Source organism: Prunus persica, chromosome G3, assembly GCF_000346465.2.
Source record: "Prunus persica cultivar Lovell chromosome G3, Prunus_persica_NCBIv2, whole genome shotgun sequence".
NCBI classification, from domain to species: domain Eukaryota; kingdom Viridiplantae; phylum Streptophyta; class Magnoliopsida; order Rosales; family Rosaceae; genus Prunus; species Prunus persica.
Window position 1 is genome coordinate 15,834,261 of NC_034011.1, and position 27,815 is coordinate 15,862,075.

Sequence of the window (27,815 nt, forward strand, 5' to 3'; positions counted from 1 at the left end):
CATGACGAAATTGAAGAAGGTTAAAAAAAACTCAACGGAAAGAGCAAAGAGAAAGTTGAAAAATAGCTGGAAAAAATGCACAACTCTCTGATGGCATGAAAAGTCATCTTTGTGAATGATCCAAATCTTGTTGATGTTGTTTTGGTCTGTTTGGGGAGTAGGAAGTGTCTATTGCCGTGGATTGTTGGATCACTGTAAATCTGAAGTCGAGAATCTCGAGCCGCGCTAAGCAAAACATCAAGATTTCTAAGTTTTTGTGTCAACTTTAGCCCTTTTTTTTTCTTTTTAAGGAATTAATGTAACTTGAAATCTAAATGTCGAACTTTGTGTTGTAGTGTTGTTTTTGTTGGCGAGATCTTAGATTAATTAGTAGATTTATTTCCTATTCTATTAGGATCTTATTTCTTTCTCTTTTGTACAAATCTTGTGTAATTAGGATTTTATATGTTTCCTTGTATAACCCTACTAGGGTTTATGCACTTGTATTATAAATACCTCATTTCGGAGAATGAAAATATATCATAAAATATTTTACCTCATATTGTTTGACTTGTATCAGAGTACGTTTATTGTCTGGGCCTGAATTACTAGGCCTTTACATTTACCCTCCACATGTTGGGCTTGAATGTTTACCCTTACCCCTTACCTAGTACGCAGTGTTCATGTGTTAGGCTTAAATATTTGACTCCAATGTGGACTTGGCTCTACATGTGGCCCACTATGTGGTTGTCCCACATGAGGGGGCGTGTTGAAGAATAAAGTCACATATAAGAAACTTGACAAAATAAAATATAACATATAATAAATGGTTCCACTACTAATTGTACCGAGGCCTTTTGTGATAAAACCTCACACACTGGGCTTTATAGGTAATTAAGTTAGAGACAATATCGGTGTTGCTAGTAGTGGACCAATGACCCATCTCTCTGCAATTTAGGCATCAGAGCCAACTTTCTGCTGACCAATGTATTGTGTCCACTCTTGTTCTAGCCCTATATTTTTTTTCTACCTGTGTCGTGGTGCCCTATTGGTTTTATGTGTTGTATTTGTGTCGTTCTCGTATTCGTGCATCTATCGTGTTTGTGCCTCTACTGTGTTCCACTGTGTACTTTCTTGTGATCTATTGTGTTTCCGTTGCTATCATAAGTGGTAACTCAAATGTTGGTGACCAAGAGTCATCGCACTGTGTTTCCTTTAAGTACAATAAAGTTGCAAAGTCTTTTGATTTAGTGCATTATGATGTGTGGGGTCCAACTCGCGTTACTTCGAATGAATTCCGTTAGTTCGTCATATTTATTAATGATTGTATTTGGCTCGCTTGGTTCTCTTGTTGAAAAATAAAAATGATGTTGCTTCAATTCTTCCAAAGTATTGTACTAAGTTGTCTTCTTAGTTTCAAGCTCAAGTTCAAGTATTTCGAACTGATAACAGAGGAGAATATGTGAATAATACTTTGATGTGTTTCTTCCTTGCTTAGGGTATTATTCACTAAACGACAACCCATTTTACCCTTTAATAAAATGGTATGTCTAAAAGGAAGAATCGACAATTACTTGAAGTTGCTCGCTCACTGATATTTGATATGTTTGTTCCTCATCATCTTTGGGGACATATTGTTCCATGTGCTCCCTATTTGATTAATCATACTCCTAGTCGCGTTCTTGATTTCAGGACTCCTTATGATGTGTTTGGTGACCATATTTCCCCTATCTCCGTCTTCAAGTTGCCCTTTAAATTTTTTGGGTGTGTAGCATATATATGATCTACTCTCACCGGCAGAGTAAACTTGATCCTTGTGCTTGCATTGTGTCTTTATTGGCTACTCTTCTACTCAAAAGGGTTATAAGTGTTATCATCCTCTTATCCAAAAAGTGCATGTTACTTTGGACGTAACCTTCCATGAAGAAGTGCTATATTATGTTTCTCCCTCATCTCCAATTCAGGGGGATAAATGGAGTGAATTAGAGAGTCTTGGATTGGAGAATCTTGAATTTGACGTACAAAATGAGGTATTTGAAGATGTTGCTCTCGAGAAGGAAATGACATGTCATTTTGAAGAAAGAGACCGGTCGCCAATGTTTGGAAATCAAGTTGTTCCTCTTGGTGAAGAAACGACCGGTTAACCCTCAAAAAGTTGCTGGTTACCCGTGTCTGAAAAAAGTGACTATGATGCTTGTATGGATGAATTCGATGCAATACCCCCACTACCAAGCCATGGTCTTAATCTACTCGTGATAGTGAATTAAATGAGTTGATTTCCAATTATCTATCTTTGTCAACTTATCAGTTACCCCTACGAACCACTCGTGGGAAACATAAAGTACAATATTCTCCCGATATACATGCTAAGTCTAAATATCCCATTAGCCATTATGTGTCAACTCATCATTTATCTAAGTCATATGCATCCTATTTATATCAAATATATAGTGTATGTGCGCCAACTAAGCTGCATGATGCTTTATCTGACCCCAAATGGGTGGATGCCATGAATGTTGAAATGGAATTTTTGAACAAGAATGAAAATTGGAATTTAGTTCCTTTGCCACGAGGGAAGAAAGCTGTTGGATGTAGATGGGTGTTTACTTTGAAGTATAATGCTGATAGTTCCATTGATCGTTATAAGGTTAAATTGGTGACAAAAGGTTAGTCTTAAACCTATTGAGTGGATTACTTAGAGATATTTGCTCTAGTAACAAAGCTCAATAATGTGCGTGTACTCTTGTTCCTAGCTACTAATCGTGACTAGTCCTTGTTGTAGTTTGATGTCAAAATGCGTTCATACATGGTGACCTCATTGAAGAAATATATATGGATCTTCTTTCTGGTATTCATGTGACCTCTAAGGAGGGTGTTGTGTGTAAGCTGCGGAAATCCTTATATGGATTAAAGCACTCTCCAAGAGCATGGTTTGGGAAGTTTGTTACATTTATGAAGAAATTTGGGTATGTATTGTTTCTGAAGCGTCATAAAGGTAAATTGACAACTTTAATTATTTATGTTGATGATATGATTATGATTGGAGATTATCAGGTAGAAATGCAAAATCTTCAGAAGTATTTGGCTTCCGAGTTTGAGATGAAGTTATTGGGTGACTTGAAGTACACTTTCTTAGGATTAAAGTTGCCCGATCTGAGCATGGTACCTTTCTGTCCCAAAAAAGTATGTTTTGGATTTACTTGCAAAGACTGGAATGTTGGATTGTAAACCAATTGATATCCCTAGTGAAAAGAATCATAAGTTGGAGTTATATCCTGATCAAGTTCCTACTGATAAGGAGTGTTATCAACGACTCGTGGGAAAATTGATTTATTTAGCTCATACACGTCTTGATATAGCATATGTAGTGAGTGTAGTGAGTCAGTTTATGCATTCTTCTAATAAAGATCATATGGGTGCTGTGATGCATATTTTGAGGTATTTGAAAGTAACTCCTAGCAAGGAGTTAATATTTTTCAAGTATGGTCATACGAATGTGGAAGGATATACAGATGTTGATTGAGTTGTTTCAGTCATTGTTACACGTTCTACGTCTAGGTATTTCACATTTATTGATGGTAATCTTATTACTTTGAGAAGTAAAAAACAAAATATAGTGTCTCGGTCTAGTGCCGAGGCTGAGTATCGTGGGATGGCTCAAGGTGTGTGCAAGTTATTGTGGTTGAGGAGATTGTTGGGAGATCTTGGGTTTGAGCCACATAAACCCATGGATTTATATTGTGATAATAATGCTGCAATTGTGATTGCTCATAACCTTGTGCAACATGATCGTACAAAGCATGTAGAGGTTGATCGATATTTTATTAAAGAGAAGTTGGATGCTGAGATTATTTCTTTTTCATTCATAAGTTTCGAGTATCAGTTAGCAGATGTTCTTACTAAAGTTATTTCAATCAGTGTCTTTCTCAACTCGCTTGACAAGTTGGGCATGCGTGACATCTTTACCCCAACTTGAGGGGGAGTGCTGACGAGATCCTAGTTTGATTACGAGATTTATTTCCTATTCTATTAGGATTTTATTTCTTTCTCTTTTGTACAAATCTTATGTAATTAAGATTTTATTTCTTTACCTTTTGGATAATGAAAATATATTAGAAAATATTTTACCCTATATTGTTTGACTGTTTTCTAAAATTTATTTATGTCTATTCAGTATATATTGTTTTCTAAAATTTATTTATATCTATTTAGTATATACTTAATAATATTTTCTATCGAATTGAATTCTATACGATTATCTTTGCAATTATCATATTTTCTTACAAATCGATCTTCCAATCCAATCCAATTTGTACATTGGATTGGATTGGATCATGACATCCAAATACATTGAACCGAATTGTAAAATCTCAAATCCAATAAAAGATTGATTTGATTTGATTGGATTGATAAAAATTCATTGGTTTCGAACCAACGTACACCCCTAATAATGTTTGTTGAGTAAAAAGTGGTTGGGGTTGTGCTCAGTAACTGTAGCAATATTCTCTTAATTTCGAATCCGGACAATTCAATTTAATCCTACGGCTAATAATACGGGTATGCATCTAAGGACCATATATGACGGTCCACGTAATAGGAAAAGACTTAAAAAAAATGGTCCCAAATGCGTAAATCAAGCAGCTGTGTCACCCGTGGCGTGAACGCTGGGTTGTCATCTTTGGGCCCATTCATAATTGAATTCTAATCAACCACGCGTATGCGTGTGGATCAAGTTTATAAATGTACCTAACGTTAGATTAATCTAAAATGCATATGCCTATCGAGTATTAATTCGACAAAAAGTCTAAAGTGATCCACTTTTCTCAACAACAAAAAAAAGTTATCAGCAGAGAATAAGAAAAAAGTAAATAAAATAAACCCGATCACTTATCAGTTAAACAATTCTGATAACCTGATCGACTTCTCTCCATTCATCACCAGGACCTGAAGTTCTGCCAACCCACTGTTTTTGCCTTTTTATTTCAAAGCCAGATTCATAATGCACAGCATAAAAAAGTACGTCTCCTACATGACGTTATTGAATATGCATCAGGTGGAGTGTAATCAATTCTAGTTTGCCAGAATATAATAATTGAGACCATGGTATGAATGGGAAATCTATGGACTGCGAATTCCAATGACTAGGATTCCCTTTATGCATTGAATAGATTCACTCAACAAACATACATGCAACTATTTGCTATTTGGGTAAAAAATATCTATAACTTTTTGTATTTGGTATTGAGGTTAGGAATATCTATAATGACATTCTATTTTCTATAATGGGAAAATAAGATGGGGTTGAAATAGCAGTACTTTTGAAAAAGAGAGGTAGAGCTTATGGTAGATAGAGGGGGTAGGGTTGGGACGGGAAAGGTTGAGCGTATTTTTTATTTTATTTTATTTTTTGAGTTGCTTGGACATAGTATTTTTTTTAATTAATAATTAAAAGATATTTTAGAAATAATTATAAATAAAAAAATAAGATTGTATTTTTTAAAATTTACATGTTTTGTGAGGATATAAGGCAAAAAATAGAAATAGCAGAACTCGTTTGGTTTTTATAGTTCAAATTCCAATTTTATTTAATTATTTTTTTAAAGTTTTGGAAACGGTGCTAGCTGGGCCACATAAAAAGTTGTAGCAACCATTAAACATAAGGGAAATTTCCTAGCAAAAGACCAACTACTGTACTGGATTAGAGTATTTATTTTTTCAGGTAAAATTGTAGGTTTAAATTCTAACATTCATATAGTGTATTTGAATTTAGTATACTATCGCTTCTTTCAATCAATAAGAAAGATTAAAAAAAAAAAAAAAAGGGAAAATTCCCCGTCCCCTTACCTTTCTCTGGTTGATTTGGAACACAACATATAAATCCATAAAAACATACAAAAGGAATCTCACAATAGTATACTATCCTTCAACTCCAGCTTACCCTCTCTCTCTCTCTGTGTCGTTGAAATCTCCTGCGACCCATCGCCGGGACAATCGTGCAGATGAACGGCACGTACCTGAACCCGTTCTTGGAGGAGACGGCGTTTTACAACCGCATTGTGCTCGGCAGCCTCGTGCCTAATGGACTGTGGGCCCCACTCCCCCACTTCTTCCAGACATGGCTGCGCAACTACCTCGGCGGAACCTTGCTCTATGTCGTCTCCGGCGTCTTATGGTGCTTCTACATATACTACTTGAAACGCAGCGTTTATATCCCAAAAGGTACAAACACAAACACATCTGCATATATGTTTTCTGATTTTTTTTCTCTCTCATTCTTCAGTGGCATTGACTTTTTTTATTTTAAAAATAATAAAAAGATTGTTTTGTGGTGATTTGGTTGTTGGGATGGGATATATGAGTCTGGAATTTGATGGGTTCTGTTTGGTTATTGATTCTGAATCTCTTTCTCTCTTGGGTTTAAGGGAAATTATATGAACATCAGAAAACAGAGTTGCAGACCAGCACATTGTTTTGTCTTCCATTATTTATTATTTATTTATTTTGGTGAATTAGCTTAGTCTGGACTGATGGGAGTGGTCTATGCCATATGTTAAAACTTTATTTTGTTCTTCTTGTTATTTTCCATTTTATTTTCAGTTTTTCATTTTCATTTCTGATTTTGGAAGTTTATATTTTGTGAGAGTTGGGCTATGTTTTGTTTATATTTAGTGAATTTGCAGATTGGTTTTGCTTGGTTCAGAACTTTTGAATCTGTTTGGGTTTTCTACGAATTAGGTGGAACAGTTTGATTCACAGTGAAATTAGGTGGAATATTTAGTTCAACTTGTTTCTAATGTACAACGACGGATCTGTATCTTAGCTTTTTAGTTGATATTGATTGATGAGTCAAATTTGAGTTACTGCGTTTTTTTGACGTGCTCAAAAGTTTGATATGAAATGGGTTTTGTTTGTTTTCTTTCTTGACCTTTTTCTTTTTAATTTTCAAGCTCTGTTTCATTTATGGCTTGTGTAATTTTTTTATAAAAAAAACAGAGTTTGGCTACTTGGCTATGATGGTGCGAGCTTGTTGTTTCCCAGATCAAAGAAAACATGAAGGATGAGATGAATATATTATTTTATTTTTTGAGTTCTTTCACTGTTGAACGTGTTTATGATCCCTTGTAAATGCTCAGTGTGGACAATATTTATCTGAATGAACCCGTCATGTTTCAGTCTACCATTCTGCAGAATTCTTGATTTTCCCACATGGTTATATGTGTGTCAGGAGTTGTAATTTTGTTTTTTTCTCAAAATTTTTGTTTGGATTGAAAACTGTTCTGAGACGAGAAAAGAAGGAAAAAGAAAATAATATCGACATACATTCACCTGATACACTACAAGGTTATTGATCCTCTGCTATTTTGTTTATTGACTTGTAGGATTTCTTCTGTACAACCATTTTGTTGGTTTTTGTGTAATCCCAAGTACAAACTGATCCTACACTACATGCTTTAAAGTAGCTAGTACCCTGAAACTGTTTTTTGTTAGTCAATTAACGGGTAGGAATAACTTTCGAACATCAAAATCCATACTTATAAGGACTCTTGAAGAGTGAGTATGAACGCTTATTTGTATGACTGAAAGTTGGGGACTCTTCATGACACTTGAAACCTGGAATTCTGCTTTCTTGAATGTTGAAAAACAAGGGAAAAAATGTCTTCCCACTTAGTACAGATTGACATTTCACTCCTTCATTGCAGATGCCATTCCCTCTAATAAAGCCATGCTTTTGCAAATATATGTTGCCATGAAGGCCATGCCTTGGTACAGTGCTCTTCCAACCATTTCTGAGTACATGGTTGAAAATGGCTGGGCAAGGTGCTTCTCAAGAATAAGTGATGTCAGTTGGCTTGCATACCTGATGTATTTAGCAATTTATCTTATATTCGTGGAGTTCGGAATTTATTGGATGCATAGAGAGTTACATGACATAAAACCTCTGTATAAATATCTTCATGCTACACACCACATCTACAACAAGCAGAATACCCTCTCTCCATTTGCTGGTAAGCTGTCAAACTACCCTGCTTTCATGCTTTATGCCAATTTTAATATTATCTCATCTGTAACTGAAAAAAAATTATATTTATCTCATCTATCTAAATTGGATGCAAGCATGTGCACATATATTTTAGTAATTTCTGATTTATGACCTGATTTTATTATTTTTGTTACTACATATGTGAAAAATGTTTGGCGGACTTCATGAGATTGCATGTTTCTCTTATGCTCTTTCCTGTACTCTTTCTTTTCTTTCTGTCTCTGTCTCTCCCTCTCTCTCTCTCTCTCGCGCTCTGCCACCTTTCCTTCCGTGTGTATCTCATGCTGGAGCGCCATATACAATGTTATTATCATCTTTTTTAATTTTTTCTATCCTGCCAATTGAGTTATCTATTCTGCCCCAACTTAAGCATGTGCCGGATTTTTTTTAAAATGACTTTTAATGCCATAGATGAATTCTAGACATTTCACACTTTATAATCCCTTCTTGTTTATTCCATATGTAAATTCCGTTAATATTCTTAAAGTTACTGTTAGTAATTAATAACTGTTAAGTGCAAGAGGCCACTTTTGGAGTGCAAATAAAATTCCATTAATATTCTTGTTTTTCATGTTTTTTCTTCTTCATATTTTAAGATGTTTGTTCTCTCTCAAAGCGATTTTGGCTGTAGCTCTCATTTGCTTTCAGGAAATTAACTGTGCAATTCTCAGTTGCTTTCTGGAACAGTAAGAAGCATGAACTACATGAAATGTGTGTACACTTTAAATTGTTCTTTCTTCTAAAGCTACCCTGTTGAAAATTTATTGATACAAATACCATTCCCACAATGTTATGGCCTTGGCCTTTCAGCTTTATCAAGCAAAACTGAACAGTTTATGATATCTAGTTTTCATATTTGTGGAGTTGGGTGAATTGTGCATTTACATCCACTCTTTCTGGTAGCTTAACAAGCTAATGATGTACCATCTTTCATTTCGTCTGCAAACTTCTCTCTCTCTCTCTCTCTCTCTCTCTCTCTCTCTCTCTCTCTCTCTAGGATTAACAAAACTTGAATGTCCTCAAGTTTTCCCCCAGAGTCACCGATTGACCAATAGTTCAACCTTATTCTCACCAATTAGAATTTGGTATGGCATAGGCTTCTGATATTATGCTTATGCTACTAAGGCCGTTCCAACATCAGGTTGTAGAAAACAATCCATGCATTGACAATGAAGTGGACTTGGATTTGATAGTACTCAGGTAATAATATTCCATGTATGGTTTGTATTTATGAAAGCGATTTAAAAAGTCTATTCTAAGTGGGGGGATTATGGGATAGAGTTCGTTTTTTATGGTGCTTTGTTTAGCTGTTCTGCATTCTGCTTGGGATCATTTAAGATTGTTTTTTTATGTTTATAGAAGCTACGTGGTTATGGATTTTATGTACTCCAGTGGACAGCTTGTCCCTTACTTGTCTTTTGGTCCATTCTGCATGTACTCAAGGCTTTTGATGAACATGGCTGTTATCGTTATATGGATTAGTCTATCGTGCACTATGTAGTGGTTCACTTTTCTTGATCACCCAAAAGCATAAGAAAGAAAGAAAATTTACTGGTTTTCACTTCATAAAATTAAATATGTTCAACTTATCTTTATTACCTTCAGGTTTGAATACTTGATTTCTTTTGAATCTCCACCTTTCTATCAGGCGTCGAAATTTGTTTCCTACTTTTGTGCTACTGACTATTTTGGATGTGTTATTTTCAGGTTTGGCTTTTCACCCAATTGATGGGATACTGCAGGCAGTTCCACATGTTATAGCTCTGTTTGTTGTGCCAATGCATTTTACAACCCACATAGCGCTCCTATTTATCGAGGCCATATGGACAGCAAACATTCACGATTGCATACATGCCAAAATATGGCCTGTCATGGGTGCTGGTTACCACACCATACATCATACAACTTACCGCCATAATTATGGCCATTATACAATATGGATGGATTGGATGTTTGGAACGCTTCGTGATCCTATTGACGACGAATTAAAGGTCTTATGATGAACTCACTGCGTCGGTTACCTTTATGCAGCTTTGATTTTTCTTTGATTTTCTATGCTGGTTGGGTTTCTTTTCATGTATGTGGTCTTTGCTTGTACATAGAAGCTGGCAAAGAAGATGTTTTCATCATTAGGAGGGGCTTTATCTCCTTCATAACTATTCAGTTGGTCCTAAATCCCGTAGCCCATGTTGTCACTGAAATAAACTGCAGTTGTGAACTTTTGGGGCATGTTTCGAATGAATTAGGAGTTTTCTTAATTGGAGATTTTTTTTCTGACTGGAATTAGAGATGTGCTGCGGAAATTTTTCTGTTAAGATTTGAAGATAATGGAATTGTGGAAATGAGTGAAAGGAACCTTTGAACAACAGGATTGCATCTTTGCTTAAGTTGATTGTACAACATTGCATAGAACCTTTGAAACAGTCTCTATACTAAGTAGATGTTGCATAGAACAATGAGGTTAACTTGTTTTGGGTTTCAGGGAAGGTGTCCTTGAAAGATTAGGTGAGCATGGTGGTAACTTATGTATTAGACTTTCAAATAATAGAGGTCATATAGAGGCCACCAAAGTTTAATTTGGTAAGTAGGGTAGGAGTGACAATTTTTTGACATGACATGACACAACTTGAATTCTATAAAATATGACATCATTAACTAACATGAATAACAAACAGTTCGGGGTTAACGTCAAACATGAGTAACTTGATTTTTAGAAAATAGAAACTCAATTTAGGTAAGGGACTTATAGCTAAATCGGTTAAGAGAATTTATCGTTGTACCTTCAGTCCTAGGTTGAATTCTCCATTTCCCTAATATTGTTTGTATAAAAAAAGACAAGAACCATAAATGAGGGTTTAAACTACTAACTATATGTGCCCTTAAATTAATCGAAGAGCTAGATCCTAACATGTCCTCAGTCCATAAGTGAGCAGGACCGAGAGTAATTTGATGGCATTAATCAATTAAACGGGTCAACTAAAGTAAACACGAATTACCACCTCTAATTTCCTAATTTTGGAGTTATTTTTTGGTGCTTATGAGGTCCACATCTCCGGTGCAAATAGAAGCTGCCAAACCCAAAATGCAAACTATCTCAAAATATCCAATTCTTTTTCTGTTATCCCATGATCAAACCATGACCAGTTCTTGGAGAAAACTCAAGATAAGAAACTGAGAGAGACTTCATCCTCACTTCACTCTCCCCTGTCCTCCAGTCCCTCAAAAACAAATTATGCCTGCCACTCTCTTTCTCACTCCTCTTTCCACTCTACCAAACATTACCCATCATCTTCCCTCTCACTCAAACCCACCATTCCATTCATACAATCCCATCTCATCTGCCTTAAACTCAAAACCTCCACAAAACCCCAAACCAACTAACCCAATTCCCTCAAAATCTCCCAATTCTCTCTCACTCAGCTCCACCACGACAACCCCGAATTCGAAGGCTCCATCAGAGCCTAATTCAAGCACTGATGCTTGTATTAAGGCGCCCACAGCTCCATGGATGAAGGGTCCTCTTCTTCTTCAACCCCATGAAGTCATTGACTTCTCAAAACCCCGAAACAAGAAGACCCACAACAATGCCAAAGCCGAAAAGCCGGATACTGTGCTGGCTGGGAAGTTAGTTGGCATTAGAGGCGATAAAGCAATCAAGCAAATTGTCCAAAGCATTGAAAGGCTTGGACCAAACCAGAAAACAGATGAAACCCAGAAAGGTTTTGGGGAATTTAGAATTTGGGATTCCTTGGAGGGACTTGGACAAAATGAAAAATGGGATGAAACCCACAAAGATTTTGTGGAGTTTGGAATTGGTGGTTGTTTGGAGGGACTTGGAAAAGCTGCGGATTCGAGATTTGGCGGGAAAATGCCGTGGGAGAGGGATGAAAGGATCGTCTTTCAGAGAATAAAGAAGAAAAGGGTGGCAAGTGCAGCCGAACTGAGCCTCGAGAAAGAGTTGCTTGAGAGGTTGAGAGCTGAGGCTGCTAAGATGAGGAAATGGGTGAAGGTCAAGAAAGCTGGGGTCACTCAAGCCATTGTGGATGATATAAAGTTCATTTGGAAAACAAATGAACTTGCCATGGTCAAATTTGATGTGCCTCTCTGCCGGAATATGCATAGAGCTCAAGAAATAGTTGAGGTTGGGTTTGTTCTTTTGCTTTACTTTCTTTTTTCGTGCAGAGAATGTTATATTCTGACAATTTCTAATCATTTTCTTGAGTTTAACAAAACTGATTGTAGTGGCTTCATATTTAATGTATAATTAATAGGAAGAATTATATTCTAGAATAACATAGCTTTACTGTTCAAAGATTTGAGTAACACTAACTAATATAATGTAACTGAAGTCATTCTACATTAGCCAAAATTTATCTGCTGATATGGGAAAGCTTTAGTTTCATGCTACTTGATGCCAAAAGTACTTTTTATCTTGGCATAACATCTAATTGTTGTTCTGCAGCATTTCATTTTTTGAAATATATGCTTTATGTTCAGTTACTTTAGTTGTCTGCTTGAAGAACATTGTACTTAGAGATTCATTTCAATAACAGCTCGTGTAGCGTGGGACTTTTGCCTGTTGGGATTCTTCTTACAAAATTAGAGAGTTATTATGAGAGTTGTATTAACTGATCAACATTCGTATGCTGGTTCAATTCTTGTATATATATTTGTGTTCTTATTACAGTTTCCAGTGATGATGATATATGTGTGTGTGTGTGTGCATATATTTCATATATAGACCAAGACTGGAGGCATGGTTGTTTGGGGAAAGAAAGATACACTTGTAATTTATAGAGGATGCAATTATCAGTCGAGTTCAAAATTTTTTCCGAAGATGCGCCCATGCTCTGCTGACCGTCAAGAAACATTGTCCTCTGATCACATGCAGCCGGATTTGGAAGAAAATAGTAGTTATCAATATAAATCATTTGAAAGTCCTGTGGATGAAAAGATGAGCCGAAAGGATGCAGAAGAGGATTGTATTCAAAGTGGAACCTTTCAAGAAACCAGTATGAGTTGCCAACCAACTAGTAGGTCATTATATGAGAAGGAAGCAGATAGATTATTGGATGGCTTGGGACCTCGATTCATTGACTGGTGGATGCACAAACCTTTGCCAGTAGATGCGGACTTGCTTCCGGAAGTGGTTCCTGGGTTCAAAGCTCCAATTAGGCGTTGCCCACCACACACTAGATCAAAGCTGACAGATGATGAACTAACATTCTTGAGGAAGTTTGCTCGCTCATTACCTACTCATTTTGTCTTAGGTATTACCTTTCCTGCTGTTATATGTCAATTTTTCCCCAAAAATGGACCATACTTGGCAATGCATGGTGGTGCATGCATACATTTCTATGTACTCAACTTCTCTACTTTTGTTTGCCTTTTTTATAATTTTAATTTTTTTTAATTTCTGAAGGAAGGAACAGAAAACTTCAAGGCCTCGCTGCTGCCATTTTAAAATTGTGGGAGAAAAGTCTTATAGCGAAGATTGCTGTGAAGTTCGGAGTTCCGAACACAAACAACGAGCAAATGGCATATGAGCTGAGGGCAAGTTTAAGAGAATATATGCACATACATGACATCCATTATTTTTTGAAAACCTTACTTATGCATATCGGTATTGGGTAATTAAAGGTGTATATTAATGACTCACCTCTTGTGGGAAAAATTGCCCACCTATTAATTTCCTGAACAATTATCCGCCTGATCTGAATTCACAATTGCCAATTCTTCTTTTCAACAAAAAATCACAATAGCTTCACCAAGCTTGAGCCATAATAGATAAATTCAATTAAGCAGTAATCTCAACAAGAAAATGAAGCCTTAATCTCAACTAAGTACGTATTGGCTTAAATCTTTCTTTTTTTCATTCATCCCTACCTGAAGCTGTTTTCTCTTTTGCACTTTGAGGGCATGTCCTTCATGTTACTTGTACCTATGTCATTGGGTATCATGTTGTCTCTTTTCCACCAAGTTGTATGAAATTAACTTTTTCGCTGGTCGACATGCATGTCTATGTTCCATTTCTACATTGCAACTTCTGCATATTGCTTGTGAAATATAAATGTATTTTAAAGGTAATTTTTATTAATGCAGTGTCTCACAGGAGGAGTTCTGATACTACGTAATAAGTTTATTATATTACTTTATAGAGGCAAGGACTTCCTTCCTTGTGGGGTTGCAGATTTAGTAGCAAAAAGGGAAGTGGAGCTCACAAGATGGCAACTCTACGAAGAACATGCACGCCAAAAAGCAATTGAAACTTTTTGTGAATCTGGTGAACCGTTAGTGAATACAGTTGGAACATTATCAGAATTCCAAGATATCCAAACAGAGTATGGAGAACTTATAAAAGAAAATAAGAATGTCGAAATTAAGCTGGAAGCTGAAAAGGAACAACTAGAGAGGGAACTGAGGAATCAAGAACGGAAGTTTTTCATTGTAAGATTCTAACTCATAAAACATTCATTACCGCTTTTCTTTTTCATAATTGTTTTGTCATTCATAATAGTTTGTTATTGTTTTTTCAGCTAAACAAGAAAATAGAGAAATCAACAAATGAGTTATCAAAGTTGAATTCTCAAAGGACACCTGCTGAGCAGGATGTTGACCAGGAAATGATGACTGAAGAAGAGAAAGAATGTTTACGAACGGTAGGACTGAAGATGCATAGTTGCTTGGTGCTCGGTAAAGAGAAACTTTCATCACTTTTAAACATTAATAGCTCTAACCCTGTAATCTTTATTCTCCATACATTCATTATCTTCAGTGTTATATTTATATAGACTACACATTAGTCCCATAGCACAACTTGAAAGGAATTTCACTTTTAGTGTCACTATTTGGGTCATGTGAAAGTAAAAATTTCTGAAGGATACATATATATATATATATATATATATAGAAATTCTCCTATGCGGACGTTCAGACGTTGTTACGGTGCGGACGCCATGTATTTTCTCCTACCCCCCCTTGTTTTCCTCCCCATTTACAATGGCATCCACACAGTAATAACGTGCGGGCATCTGGATGAGAGGATAACTGTATATATATAGAATATGTGTTGGTCAATGGATTCCTTATGGCTGATGGAGCTTTATCTTTTTGCTGCCCAAACCATCCTTGGTTTATTTTTATTTTTAATAAGATAATAGTTTATTCTTGATTGTTGCAATTTAATTTATATATATGTGTATAACCATTTATTGTTGTTTCAGATTTTATTCTTCTTGCTTCTGAATTATGGTTCGATTTCATCTAATAAAAATAAAAAAGTTTGGAATGGTCAGGCCCATGGTTTGCTCCATGTGGTCTAAGGTTCGAAACCACCACAGGCTAGCTATTTGCTAGTGTTTCCTGCCTCCCAAAGATTGTAGGGTTGGGCGGGGCCCCAGTTTCAAAGCTGTGTCCTCAAAACGGGATTCGTGAATTTCTGGGTATCACCCAAAAAAAAAAAAAAAAATGTTTGCATTTCACAGGCTGGGAACAAAATCAGATTCTCATTACTAAAGATCTTAAATTCCTAGCCACATTGAGGTTCCAACTCATAGATGTTTTAGCAGTCTGCAACTAAAGTTTAAGAGAGAGCTAGGTTGTTATTTTAAAAGCAGCACAAATGACACAACGCTTTGCTTTGCTTTTCCTTTCTTCATACATTCATTAGAATTCCTTTTGATTATGATATGTTGCCTATTCCTATTGATGTATTCCTAATAATGTTTTCATAAATCTCTCGGAGCCCTATGATATATATCTGGTGTTATTTAACAGTTTGTCTGGAAGGGGCACTAGTTCTAATTTGAAGGCTTAATTTAAATCTTGTTCTTCCTGGTTTGATAAGTTGTTCTTTATATCTTACCTTTTTACTTCATTGTCGGCTTCAGGCAGGCGTGGGGTTTTTAATGGTGTAATGGAAGGTCTTCATCAGCATTGGAAGCACAGAGAGGTAGTCAAGGTTATTACGATGCAGAAACTGTTTAGACAGGTCATGCACACTGCAAAGTTGCTTGAAGCAGAAAGCGGTGGGATTCTAGTTTCAGTGGATAAGCTAAAAGAAGGCCATGCTATTATTATTTACCGTGGGAAAAATTACCGACGGCCTTTAATGCCAACAGGGGGGAATCTTCTATCTAAAAGAAAAGCATTGCATAGATCTCTTGAAATGCAGAGAATTGGAGTAAGATCTTGTTTTCCTATCATTCTCCTATTTCTCTAACTTTGTTTGATACTACTGTTTCCAATACTAATTCACTTCCTTCTTTTCAATCTCAGTCACTCAAGTTTTTTGCATCCCAGAGACAGCAAGCAACCTTAGACTTGAAACTCAAACTGGTAAGATTTTCAATTTTTTTCCTGAAACAACGTGCTTGAGGCTTACTCTTCCATCTTTTTCAAGTTATGTCTAATGCGCCTTACAAATCCTAACTAAATCCTAAATGAGTTAACTTTCTTCGATCTTTGTTCCATTGTCAGCAAGTTTCTTTGTTTTTTTTTTTTTCCTCACTTTAAAACTTTTATGCCAAACGTTAGACATCTAATATGACTTGTTTCATGCGTTGCCTCATTAGTAAGAACTTCAAGATGAACCTAAAATCATTTTGAGCCCATGAATGGCAGGAAACTCTGGAAAAAAGCAGAGGAGTTGATCAAAGAGAATCTGAAGTTTGAAATACTATTGACTAATTGATGTATCATGCTGTTTCCCTTGAATTTTCGGCTCCTTCATGTGGATTTGCCATAGGACAGAAATTTCTTCTCAGTCATCAATTCACTTTACCAGTAAGTAAGGCCTTGGAATCTCAAAGTATTAGTCTGCTAAATTGTTCGTATCATATATTCCCCAAGCATTTGACTATGATAGACTAGTTCACATGTACACCAGATTTTAGCTTAGATACATTATATCTCTACAAAAGAAAAAGGTTAGGTCAGTTCTTTATAACCTTTTGGAGAAAAGCTTGAGCCAATTCGTTTAAGTTCACTTGATTGTACATGATGTATTTAATAATACACTAGAATGTTCCTGCCTAGTGTGATTTTTCTCCGCCAGGTTAAGCGTAGTTGTGTCATTCAGTTAGATTATGAGATCCATTTAAACTCTCTTAATAAATCCTATCTGTTCCTAATATTAGAAAATTTATAAAATCCGTTGCTTGCATTCTGAATCCCCATAATCTGCTTGGTCTCAGTGATCCAATCACTGGTTAAATCGGTTGTTCTAAGCATCTTAATAAGGAATTTGGACTTTCTTTTTCTTCTTTTTTTGTTTTACTTTTGTTATCGGAAAGCATTGTTGTATTTTATATTGCCAAAAAAAAGAAAGTACTGATCGATGGCCTGAAAGTAGTTTCTTGAAATTGAAAGAGAAAAATAGAAAGGATGTGAGAGTCGTGTCAGTACAAAATTTTATTGCTTTTGCCAAGGGCTTGCAAACAAAAACTACTTTTTCATGTGGATCTTGAGTTTATCGTGTAAACTTGAAACTAATTGTTGCTGAGGACTTCACTGTAAATTTGTAATGCATTTGTATGACATTCACCTTTGCTTTAACAATTCAGGTTGCAAGACTTGAATTTACCTGCAGTTACTGCTACTTGATAACTTGATAGTAATTACATTGCATGCAGTATTTTTTTGAACAATTTGGAACATCATTTCTGTTTCTAAATCATTGATTTTATTGAGATGACGATGTTGTGCCAGAATGATGAGATCTTGCTGGAGAAGCCAAGAATATCTTTGGAGGAATTTCCATGGTTTGAAGGCTACCTTCCAGCATTTCTATCACCTTGCTCATGGATGGCCGATCAGAGGGATTAATCTGAATGCACCACAAACTTACCAAAATCATTTTCCTTACCGTTTGTTCTTCCTCGCCAGTAGTAATCCCTTGGAGACCTAAATCCCTCAGTTTTAAATGCTATGGCTTTCACTTTCTTCCAATATTTTGTTAAAAATACATTCTCTCTACAGTGACGTCTCGAGTTAAAAGAATTATTTCGGATGCAGTGCCGGTTGAGCAGCGTAGGAGGCCGGTACACTAGCCCGTTGATTTTGACTGAAGGATGCTAGATCCTTCAACTGGCAGCATGTTTTTATCATATTTTTTCTATATTTTCAGTCACATTTTTTATAGGGTTAATTATCTTAAGTATAGAATAACCGTACAAACTTAGATTTTAGGTTTTGGGGCCCAAAACTCGAGAGCTAAAACTTCAAATCTAAGCAAGAAACTGTGCTGGTTGACCTGCATATTCATTAGTTCAGGATGAATTTCCTATTCCAAAATGAATTTTAAAAGAACAAGGAAGACATACCTGGTTTTATCCGAACCCTTGGACATTTAGATAGATAAGGCTGATCAGGGCAATAGCATGAAAATCCTGTTGAACTCATATTATACCTGCACTGCCCATCTGATCTAGTACACTCATCACATAGACTATTATTTGCTGTCTACAACAATCTAAAACCACCCTGTAAAACCGCAGCCAGACTGATTTGATTGTTTTGTAGATTTAACAATGCCGTTTAATCTGCAGGAACGTTGACGCGGCTGTTCCACATGCCCAAACGACTGCTTGCTGATGTTAGGTTCCTTGCCACATCGTAGTAGCTGAAGTTGCCTGTGCCATTTCCATTTACTGCGCAATCAATTGACTGGGGAGAAAGCTCTGGAATTGAAGGGCATCCACACTACAGTATGAGCTTATGACTATCAGAAGCTTAGTTAAAGAAGCGGTGATCCAGAGTCGTATTGACGACAATGCCTGCTGGACAAGTATTGCTCCACAAATCTGCTAAGGCAACTTTGAGAGTCTGTTATGTTGTTGATTCCAAAAATCTGGTAACGTTGTGACATGATTGAGATCTCAGGGCCATCGGTTTTGAATTCTAGTTCAAATGCAGGGTGGCCGCAGTACTCTGGCCGGTGGAGACCCCAGAATGGATATCCTATGTCTTGTCATCTATTCCTGAGCACCAAAATGTTTTACTGCAGTTCAGGTATTGCTTATCATAGCCGGCAGACAGAGAGGGGAGGACATTTGCAATAGAGCGAAGGAGAAACAAACACAGGCAACAAAGTTTCATTTTTCTCTCCGTGGAGCTAAGAAAGCCAGAAATAGAACTCAGATATGGAAAGTGAAGTTATTATGTTTCTGTAAATGTACATATTCTTTTTGTTTGCTTGAGTGTTTGAATTCAATGGCTTTTCACAAGGAAATGACTTTGAATCTTCTTTCAGTTAATTCCGCATGCACCTGCACCAGAGAAGATTAAAAGAGGCTAAGACAAATCCTGTTGTCTAGAAGGATGACTATATTTAACTAGAGTTATTTTGACTCCATTGCTGATGCTACCTCTGATTGCAGGTAACAACGAATTAGCACACATAAGTAGATGCTTACTATCATGGGCATAATCATAACTAAACTATTTTTTTTGGCCTTGTACTTGTAGCTTGAAGATTTTTGTTCCAATGACGGTCCTAGCACTCTTTATTCTCATTCCAGTCAATGTATCAAGTGGAACATTATTTTTCCCAAGGAAAGAATTAGTTTTGACTTTTGAGTGACATTGATAAACTCTCTATATCAAATGTGCTCCCTAAATCCATAAGGTAACTCTGCAACTCTTTTATACTTTTACAAATATTCAGATTTGATGATAACTGATTAACGTATGAGGTGCAGTATTGACTTCTCTTTAATTGAAATTATGCATCAAAAAGATGACGTTCTTGATATTAATGAGCAAATGAAGGTCAAAATAACACCATTGTTATGCATGCTTTTTTAATTTTTCATGTTCAACACATACATCCAGTAATTATTTACTTACCGATGATAGCGCATAGATGAGAAGAATATTGTTGTACCTGGATTGTTATATTGAATTTAACATTAACACATGCCTAAATTCCTTTAGTTGGATAGTTCTTTGTTTATTTGGATAGTTGAAGTTGTGATTCTATTAATCCAGTAAAAATAGATTGAGCCAATAATATAATAGGAGTGATATTATTTCTAGTTTCACCAACTATAAGGTATTCCAAGTATTTGTTAAATAAGCAAGTACTAGAGTGTTTTCTGCTCAATGGATTTCATTGTTATATATATTAGCCATGGTGTACTGTGACACATGTAAAATCAAAATGTAAAAAATAAAAAAGAAAGGAAAAGAGACTAATAGTTCAAGACAATAATGATGAACGTATTTAGGGTGGAAGGAGGGAGAATTATGATTGTATCTTGAAATCAAAGATCTGGTATCTGCCGCTATATTTTTATTTTGTTTTGTTTGTTTGCAATTGTTTTCGATTTTATCATTTATCATATACGAATGCAGATTTTACTAAAGGGTTCAAATCTATACATTTCAGGTTTTTTTTCCACATAGGATTGGAATACTTGTTCACACTCTGGACTTGTTACATGTTATACAAGGAGTATGACTATGTAGCATCAATGAGATTACAATTCTTAGCTTCACAGCGCAGGCGTGCAGAACAGTTCACAGTGAGTAAAATCATCAATTACCACATAATTGTGTAAACCTATCAAGCATGTTTTTCATTGAGGAGAACCAGTCACCTTCTTTCAGTTTGCTTGCATTTCTACCTCCTTAGAGTGTGGTTCTATTTCTAGGGGTGAATAGGTGCTTGTATGAATCTTTATGATCTTCAGTCATAAATTTAAGAAGTGCAACCTGCATGACTATGTGTTGCTGTTCCTGTTCCCTGCTTTGCCCCTCATAGACTCCATCTCAGGAAATGTTTTTACATAAATACTGCTGCTACTTAGAAAAATATAGTCTTAATTTTATCAGGATCTAAAATCCTTTTTCTCACGTGATTCATAATCTGATCGAATTCTTATACGGACGATAAAAATATTCAATTGATTGTGTTAATGTTTTATTTTGTTGTAATTCTTTCTTATTTGACAGTTTGATCAGGTAAAGTGAATATATTCTTAACTTTTTGTTTGAAAATCTCTTTGTACTTCAAGGTTAATGCTATATTTCACCTTCTATTTCTTTTATTTCTTTCAGGTAGTGGTTAGGAGTATACCACACGTCTCTGGTTGCTCAGTATCAGAAACTGTGGACCACTTCTTTCAGACGAACCACCCGAGTAATTATCTTTGTCATCAGGTACTAAATTTTTTCTGTTTGTGGATAAATAAGCTTACTAGTAAGGAGTTTGATTGCTGAACAATATATACAATAGCTGGACGTATTCTCTTTGGTTTTTATTTGTAATTGTTGCTTTTATTCGTTCAGGCAGTGTACAAAGCAAACAAATTTGCCAAACTTGCGAGAAAGCGAGATAGGCTCCAAAATTGGCTAGACTATAACCTGCTTAAGTTCGAAAGGCATCCAGACAAAAAACCAACTACAAAGATAGTGTTTTCATATGTACTTAAATTGAGCAAACATTTCAAATTTAATTGTTAAATATATTGTTCTACGTACTCTACTAGTCTCTTTTCTTGGATGTTAGCAAAAGGTTAACCAAAGTCAATGTAACCAATCTACACAATACAATATTCTGTATGGTTGAAGTTTTTGCTGATACAGTCAAGGTTCTCTTGATATTCCTCAGTCTAATCAATTCTTCAGTGTTAGGCAATGGAAAATGCCCTAATTTTATAATTTCTACAAAGTCCCTTGGTTATTTGTTTGTGTGACTTAGTCAGATGTTTGCAATGCACTTTATGGTAGAAGCTATAGCTTAATCAAGGCCCCTTCTGATGTGCCTAAGTTGAATTGATATTGTTAGTGTATCATTCTTGTGCTGGATCAGTATGCTATGAGCTATAAACTTTCTTGGAGGTCATTTGACTGTTACTGATGGAAATTATTTTTATCATCAAATTTCTGATGGAAATTATTTCCTTGTTACCTCTTCAGGAAGCAATGGCAAAAGACAATGGAGCAAACTGCGGAACCTGACCTAAATTTGAAGTCATACTTGGCCGATGCCTACTTGCACCCCATTTTCCGGTCATTCGAGGAACAGGAGTTGGTTGAAGTTAGTGTAGACAAGCATCAAACTCTTGCTGCCACTCCCATAACAAGCGAACTCAGTTCCCCCTCTCCGCCCCATTACGCCCGTCAGACACCCCCATCTTCTCCCCAATCTGCCCACTATCAATCATCTCCACCCCAGTACGTCTATAATTCAAACTCCTCCCAGTTATGAGTATCATTCAACCTACCCACCACATCATGCCTATTACAACGAAGAACCTTGACCATTAACTTGCTAGTATGCTTACAAGACCTCTAACTATGTTATCTAGCTTATTTTCCAGTTACTTGATGTAGAGGTTTTGTATGCCTAAAGCCGGCCAAATTTGCACTCCCAAGTAATATTTCAACACCTTGCACAGCAGATTCCATTATAGATACAGTCCAGCTCGTATTTGTATTTTTTTGGCCAACCAGCTCGTCTTTGTATTACCCAACTGAAATTAATTCACGTGTTAGAATCAAAAACTGATTTGGAAGTGATTTCTCAGAAATCACTCCTTAAAATCGCTTAAAACCACTTTAACTGATTATATGGATAAAATGATCTGTGGTCCCAACCCCTATGGGCAATTCACTGTTAAGATTGCTTACAAGCTCCAAAGGCAGCAGAACCCTGCCCATCCCCAAGCCCCGCTGCTGAAAAAATGTCGGGGTTAACCATTCCCCTCAAGGTCAAAATCTTTGCTTGGCAGCTAATTAAGAAGAAACTAAAGCTAGATGTACACTTCACAGATTTATCCCTCAGATGAACCCTGAATGTCCTCTTTGTTGAAGCCATCCGGAAACTGTGGATCTTCTTTTTGAACACTGCACCTTTGCGAAGAATTTATGGGGTTGTATGGCCTCGCTTCCTCCTAAGTCAGGACAATGATTTTCTCTTTTGGCTAGCTAAGCTTTCTACAAACTCTCAGGACCATGGCCTAGACCAACTCTCAATTGGTTTGTTGGCAAATTTGGGATGCCAGGGAATTGCTTGCTGGTTTCGAAATGTTACTCCACATGCAGCAAGATGTATCCACATTGCCACTCAAATTGGTATGGAATACTGGGAGCAATCATAAATCTAAAGCCAAGATTTCTAATGACTTGGCCATCAAGTGGAGTGGGTTAAGATCAATTTTGATGGTTCAGTCCAAGGCCTGTATGGTTCTACTGGCTTTGTCATTAGGGACTGTGATGGTCATGTTTTATTAGCTGGAGAGAAGAAAATTGGAGAGGTCACTATTACAGTAGCTGAAGGATTGGCCCTGTGTGATCTGCTGATCCTTGCTATAGATAGTGGATGGAAGAAGCTTGTCGTCGAAGGAGATGCTAAACTTAATAGAGATTGTATCGAGAAGAAAGCTGCGATCAAGTGAAGTGTTCATCTAGTAGTTCAAGACATCTGGCAGCTTAGTTCATCTTGTGAGTCAGTATCCGTTGGAGCAGGATTTCTTTCAAGAAGAAATACCTCCACAGGTTCTTGACTGAAGCCCGCACGCTTTCTTGGTTCAAAAAGAACTCCGGATTGCGTTCCCGAGGACAAACGGTGGAAATAGGGTGAGTACTTGCAAAAGCCACTCTGACGCTCAAGTCAGTGTTTTGGCGCTTGCACTTGAGCTGACCTTGCGGACCCCAATACCCTGAGCCATCCTTCCGGTCCCATGCACCCTCAGTTTCTTAACTGATCCAAGGTTTTCTTTTTTTGGCTCTTGCGATTGAGCAGACCTTGCGGACCCCAATACCCCTGAGCCGTCCTTCCGGACCCATGCGCCATCGGTTTCTCAACTGATCCAAGGTGTCCATGACTTTTTATTTTATTATTATTTTTTTCTTGGAGCTTGCGGTGGAGCTGACCTTACGGACCCCAATACCCCTGAGCCGTCTTTCCGAACCCATGTGCCTTCGGTTTCTCAACTGATCCAAGGTATCCATGACTTTTTATTTTTTTCTTGGAGCTTGCGGTGGAGCTGACCTTGTGGACCCCAATACCCCTGAGCCGTCTTTCTGGACCCATGCGCTTTCGGTTTCTCAACTGATCCAAGGTGTCCATGTCTTTTTTTATTTTTTGCCCTTGCGCTTGAGTTGACCTTGTGGACCCCAATACCCCTAAGCCGTCCTTCCGAACCCATGCGCCTTCGGTTTCTCAACTGATCTAAGGTGTCCATGAAATATATATTTTTTTTTGGCGCTTGCGCTTGAGCTAACCTTGTAGGGCCCACTACCCTTGAGCCGTCCTTCCGGACCCATGCGCCTTTGGTTCCTCAACTGATCCAAGGTGTCCATGACTTTTTTTTATTTTTTTTATTTTTTTTTGGCGCTTGTGCTTGAGCTGACCTTGCGGACCCTAATACCCCTGAGCCGTCCTTCCGAACCCATGTGCCTTTGGTTTCTCAACTGATCCAAGGTATCCATGACTTTTTTTATTTTTTTTTGGCGCTTGCGCTTGAGCTGACCTTGCGGACCCTAATACCCCTAAGCCGTCCTTCCGAACCCATGTGCCTTTGGTTTCTCAACTGATCCAAGGTGTCCATGACTTTTTTTTATTTTTTATTTTTGGCGCTTGCGCCTGAGCTGACCTTGCAGACCCCAATATCACTGAGCTGTCCTTCCGGACCCATGCCTCTTCGGTTTCTCAACTGATCCAAAGTGTCCATGACTTTTTTTTTTTGGCGCTTGTGCTTGAGCTGACCTTGCGGTTCCCAATACCCCTGACCTGTCCTTCCGGACCCATGCACCTTCGGTTTCTCAACTGATCCAAGTTGTCCATGACTTTTGTTTTTATTTTTTTGCGATTGCGCTGGAGCTAACCTTGTGGGCCCCAATACCCCTGAGCCATCCTTCCGAACCCATGCGCCTTCGGTTTCTTAACTAATCCAAGGTGTCCATGACTTCTTTTTAAATTTTTTTTTTTTTTTTGGCGCTTGTGCTTGAGCTGACCTTGCGTGCCCCAATACCTTTGAGCCATCCTTCCGGACCCATGTGCCTTCGGTTCCTCAACTGATCCAAGGTGTCCATGACTTATTTTATTATTATTATTTTTTTGGCGCTTGTGCTTGAGCTGACCTTGCGGACTCTAATACCCCTGAGCCATCCTTCCGAACCCATGCGCCTATGGTCTCTCCACTGATACAAGGTGTCCATGACTTTTTTTTATTTTTTTTTTTGGCGCTTGCGCCTGAGCTGACCTTGCGAACCCTAATACCCCTGAGCTGTCCTTCCGGACCCATGCCTCTTCGATTTCTCAACTGATCCATGGTGTTCGTGACTTTTTTTTTTTTTTTTTTTTTGCGCTTGCTCTCAAGCTGACCTTGCAGTTCCCAATACCCCTGAGCACTCCTTTCGGACCCGTGCGCCTTCAGTTTCTCAACTGATCCAAGGTGGCCATGACTTTTTGTTTTTGTTTTTTTTGCGCTTGCGCTGGAGCTAACCTTGCGGGCCCCAATACCCCTCAGCCATCCTTTTGAACCCATGCGCCTTCGGTTTCTCAACTAATCCAAGGTGTCCATGACTTTTTTTATAAAAAAAAAAAAAAAAATTATTTTGGCGCTTGTTCTTGAGCTGACCTTGCGAGCCCCAATACCCCTGAGCCATCCTTCCGGACCCATGCGTCTTCGGTTTCTCAATTGATCCAAGGTGTCCATGACTTTTTTTATTTTTTTATTAATATTTTTTTTGGCGTTTGCTCTTGAGCTGACCTTGCGGACCCCAATACACCTGAGCCGTCCTTCCGGACCCATGCGCCTTCGATTTCTCAACTGATCCAAGGTGTCCATGAAATTTATATTTTGGCGCTTGCACTTGAGCTGACCTTGCGGGCCCCAATACCCTTGAGCCATCCTTCCATACCCATGCACCTTCGGTTTCTCAACTGATCCAAAGTGTCCATGACTTTTTTTATTTTATTTTTGGCGCTTGCGCTTGAGCTAACCTTGCGGATTCCAATACCCCTGATCTGTTCTTCCGGACCCATGCGCCTTCTATTTTTGAACTGATCCAAAGTGTCCATGAATTTTTTATTTTTTATTTGTTAAATTTTTGGCGCTTGCGCTTGAGCTGACCTTGCGGACCCCAATACACCTGAGCCGTCCTTCCGGACCCGTGCACCTTCGGTTTCTCAACTGATCCAAGGTGTCCATGACTTTTTTTTTTCTTTCTTTTTTTTGGTGCTTGCACTTGAGCTGACCTTGCGGGCTCCAATACCCCTGAGCAACGAATCCAAGGTGTCCATGACTTTTTATATTTTTATATATATTTTTTTTTTGGCTCTTGCGCTTGAGCTGACCTTGTGGGCCCCAATACCCCTGAGCCGTCGTTCCGGACTCATGCGCCTTCGGTTTTTCAATTGATCCAAGGTGTCCATGACTTTTTTTTTATTTTTTATTTTATTTTTTTGCCTTTGCGCTTGAGCTGACCTTGTGGACCCCAATCCCTTGAGCCGTCCTTCTGGACCCATGTGCCTTCGGTTTCTCAATTGATCCAAGTTGTCCATGACTTTTTTATTTTATTATTATTATTTTTGGCCCTTGCGCATGAGCTGACCTTGCAGACCCCAATACCCCTGAGCCGTCTTTCAGGACCCATGCGCCTTCTGTTTCTTAACTTATCCATGGTGTCCATGACTTTTTTTATTTTTGTTATTAACTTTTTTTTCGCGCTTGCGCTTGAGCTGACCTTGCAGACCCCAATACTCCTAAGCTGTCCTTCCAGATCCGTGCGCCTTCAGTTTCTCCTTTTCATTTCCACCGACTCTCAAGCGGTCCATAACCTAGTCTTTGCGTGAGAAAATGAACAAGTCTAGCCCCGTAGGTGTACTCATTACCTTGCATCTCTTATTGCTTACACCTATTGCCCTTCTTTGTCTTTTGTCGAAGTGCATGCAGCTTTCTATCAGGGAAACGCATAAGTTGAGTAAAGATAGCCTTGATTGGTCATATCAGACCAGGCTTTGTTGCCAGAGCCTTAGGCGATTATCTGAGTCGATCGTATCGAGTCCTATCTTTGCTTTTGAAAAAAAAAAAACCTTATCCCCGTGACTTTTGTGAATTATTTTTCCCTACAACTTACACCCTCTGCTATAAAAGGTCGGTCGATAGAGATACATTTCATTCGTAAAACCGTTCATACTTTGCTTTTATTTTTCATATAAGCTCTAGGCGTGAAGGGAGAGGAAAGTGTTTTGTGCATTTGAGAACTTTGCCGAAGGCCCTTTTTCTTACTACGACCCAGTAAGTACTATTTTCATCTTTGCTATTTTCATGTCGAGGCACGAGATTTGGCCCAAGTCTAGTGGTGTCCCACCGAGCTACGAGATACTTAAGGCTCTCACTAAAGGATGTGTTCCCGACAACTTGGGGATCAATTCTCTTCCTTTGGGGTCGAATATGTACACTGGTGCGGGTATCCCTCAGGGCTCCTTAATTCTTTCGCCAGCCCATTTAGAGCATGTTAGGTTCCCACTCCACCCCCTTTTTCATATGCTCATGTTCTTCTTGGACCTTCACCCCATGCAACTAAACCTAAATTTTTACCTTCTCATATCCGGTTTTCAAGCCGTCGGGTTGAAGTGGGGTGTGTCCCTTGGCTTTAAGGATTTTATTTACCTCCATGACTTAGCTTGTATTAGAGGGGAAAGTCACTATTTCTTTTTTACCCCTAGGTCTGGTAAAAAAAAATTCTCTTGTAAACTTTGGTAAAAAAAAAATTCTCTTGTAAACAGTTAATGCCTTGGCTGGCTAATCTGGGCCAGGGTTTGCCCTCTTCCCCACTTTGG

At 37.8% G+C, this 27,815-nt stretch overlaps 2 protein-coding genes across 16 annotated transcripts; both read left to right on the plus strand.

The window, feature by feature from the left end:
• LOC18783760 (delta(7)-sterol-C5(6)-desaturase) lies at nucleotides 5,770-10,386 on the plus strand. Its single transcript, XM_007215737.2, has 3 exons — nucleotides 5,770-6,198; nucleotides 7,680-7,985; nucleotides 9,728-10,386. Exons 1-3 carry the CDS (start codon nucleotides 5,979-5,981, stop codon nucleotides 10,018-10,020), a joined length of 819 nt encoding a protein of 272 aa, XP_007215799.1. The 5' UTR covers nucleotides 5,770-5,978; the 3' UTR covers nucleotides 10,021-10,386.
• LOC18782462 (chloroplastic group IIA intron splicing facilitator CRS1, chloroplastic) lies at nucleotides 11,101-22,528 on the plus strand. Of its 15 annotated transcripts, XM_020560285.1 has the most exons (14): nucleotides 11,101-12,161; nucleotides 12,762-13,290; nucleotides 13,443-13,573; nucleotides 14,123-14,467; nucleotides 14,557-14,713; nucleotides 15,910-16,202; nucleotides 16,298-16,357; nucleotides 17,729-17,907; nucleotides 17,999-18,060; nucleotides 18,568-19,398; nucleotides 19,487-19,646; nucleotides 20,409-20,544; nucleotides 21,080-21,181; nucleotides 21,941-22,528. In XM_020560285.1, exons 1-8 carry the CDS (start codon nucleotides 11,253-11,255, stop codon nucleotides 17,843-17,845), a joined length of 2,541 nt encoding a protein of 846 aa, XP_020415874.1. In that variant the 5' UTR covers nucleotides 11,101-11,252; the 3' UTR covers nucleotides 17,846-17,907; nucleotides 17,999-18,060; nucleotides 18,568-19,398; nucleotides 19,487-19,646; nucleotides 20,409-20,544; nucleotides 21,080-21,181; nucleotides 21,941-22,528. The 15 variants fall into 15 exon arrangements, with proteins under 15 accessions (XP_020415874.1, XP_020415878.1, XP_020415875.1 ...); XM_020560289.1 differs by lacking the exons at nucleotides 17,729-17,907; nucleotides 17,999-18,060 and adding an exon at nucleotides 16,643-16,804; XM_020560286.1 differs by adding an exon at nucleotides 21,311-21,445 and having other exon boundaries at nucleotides 17,729-19,398.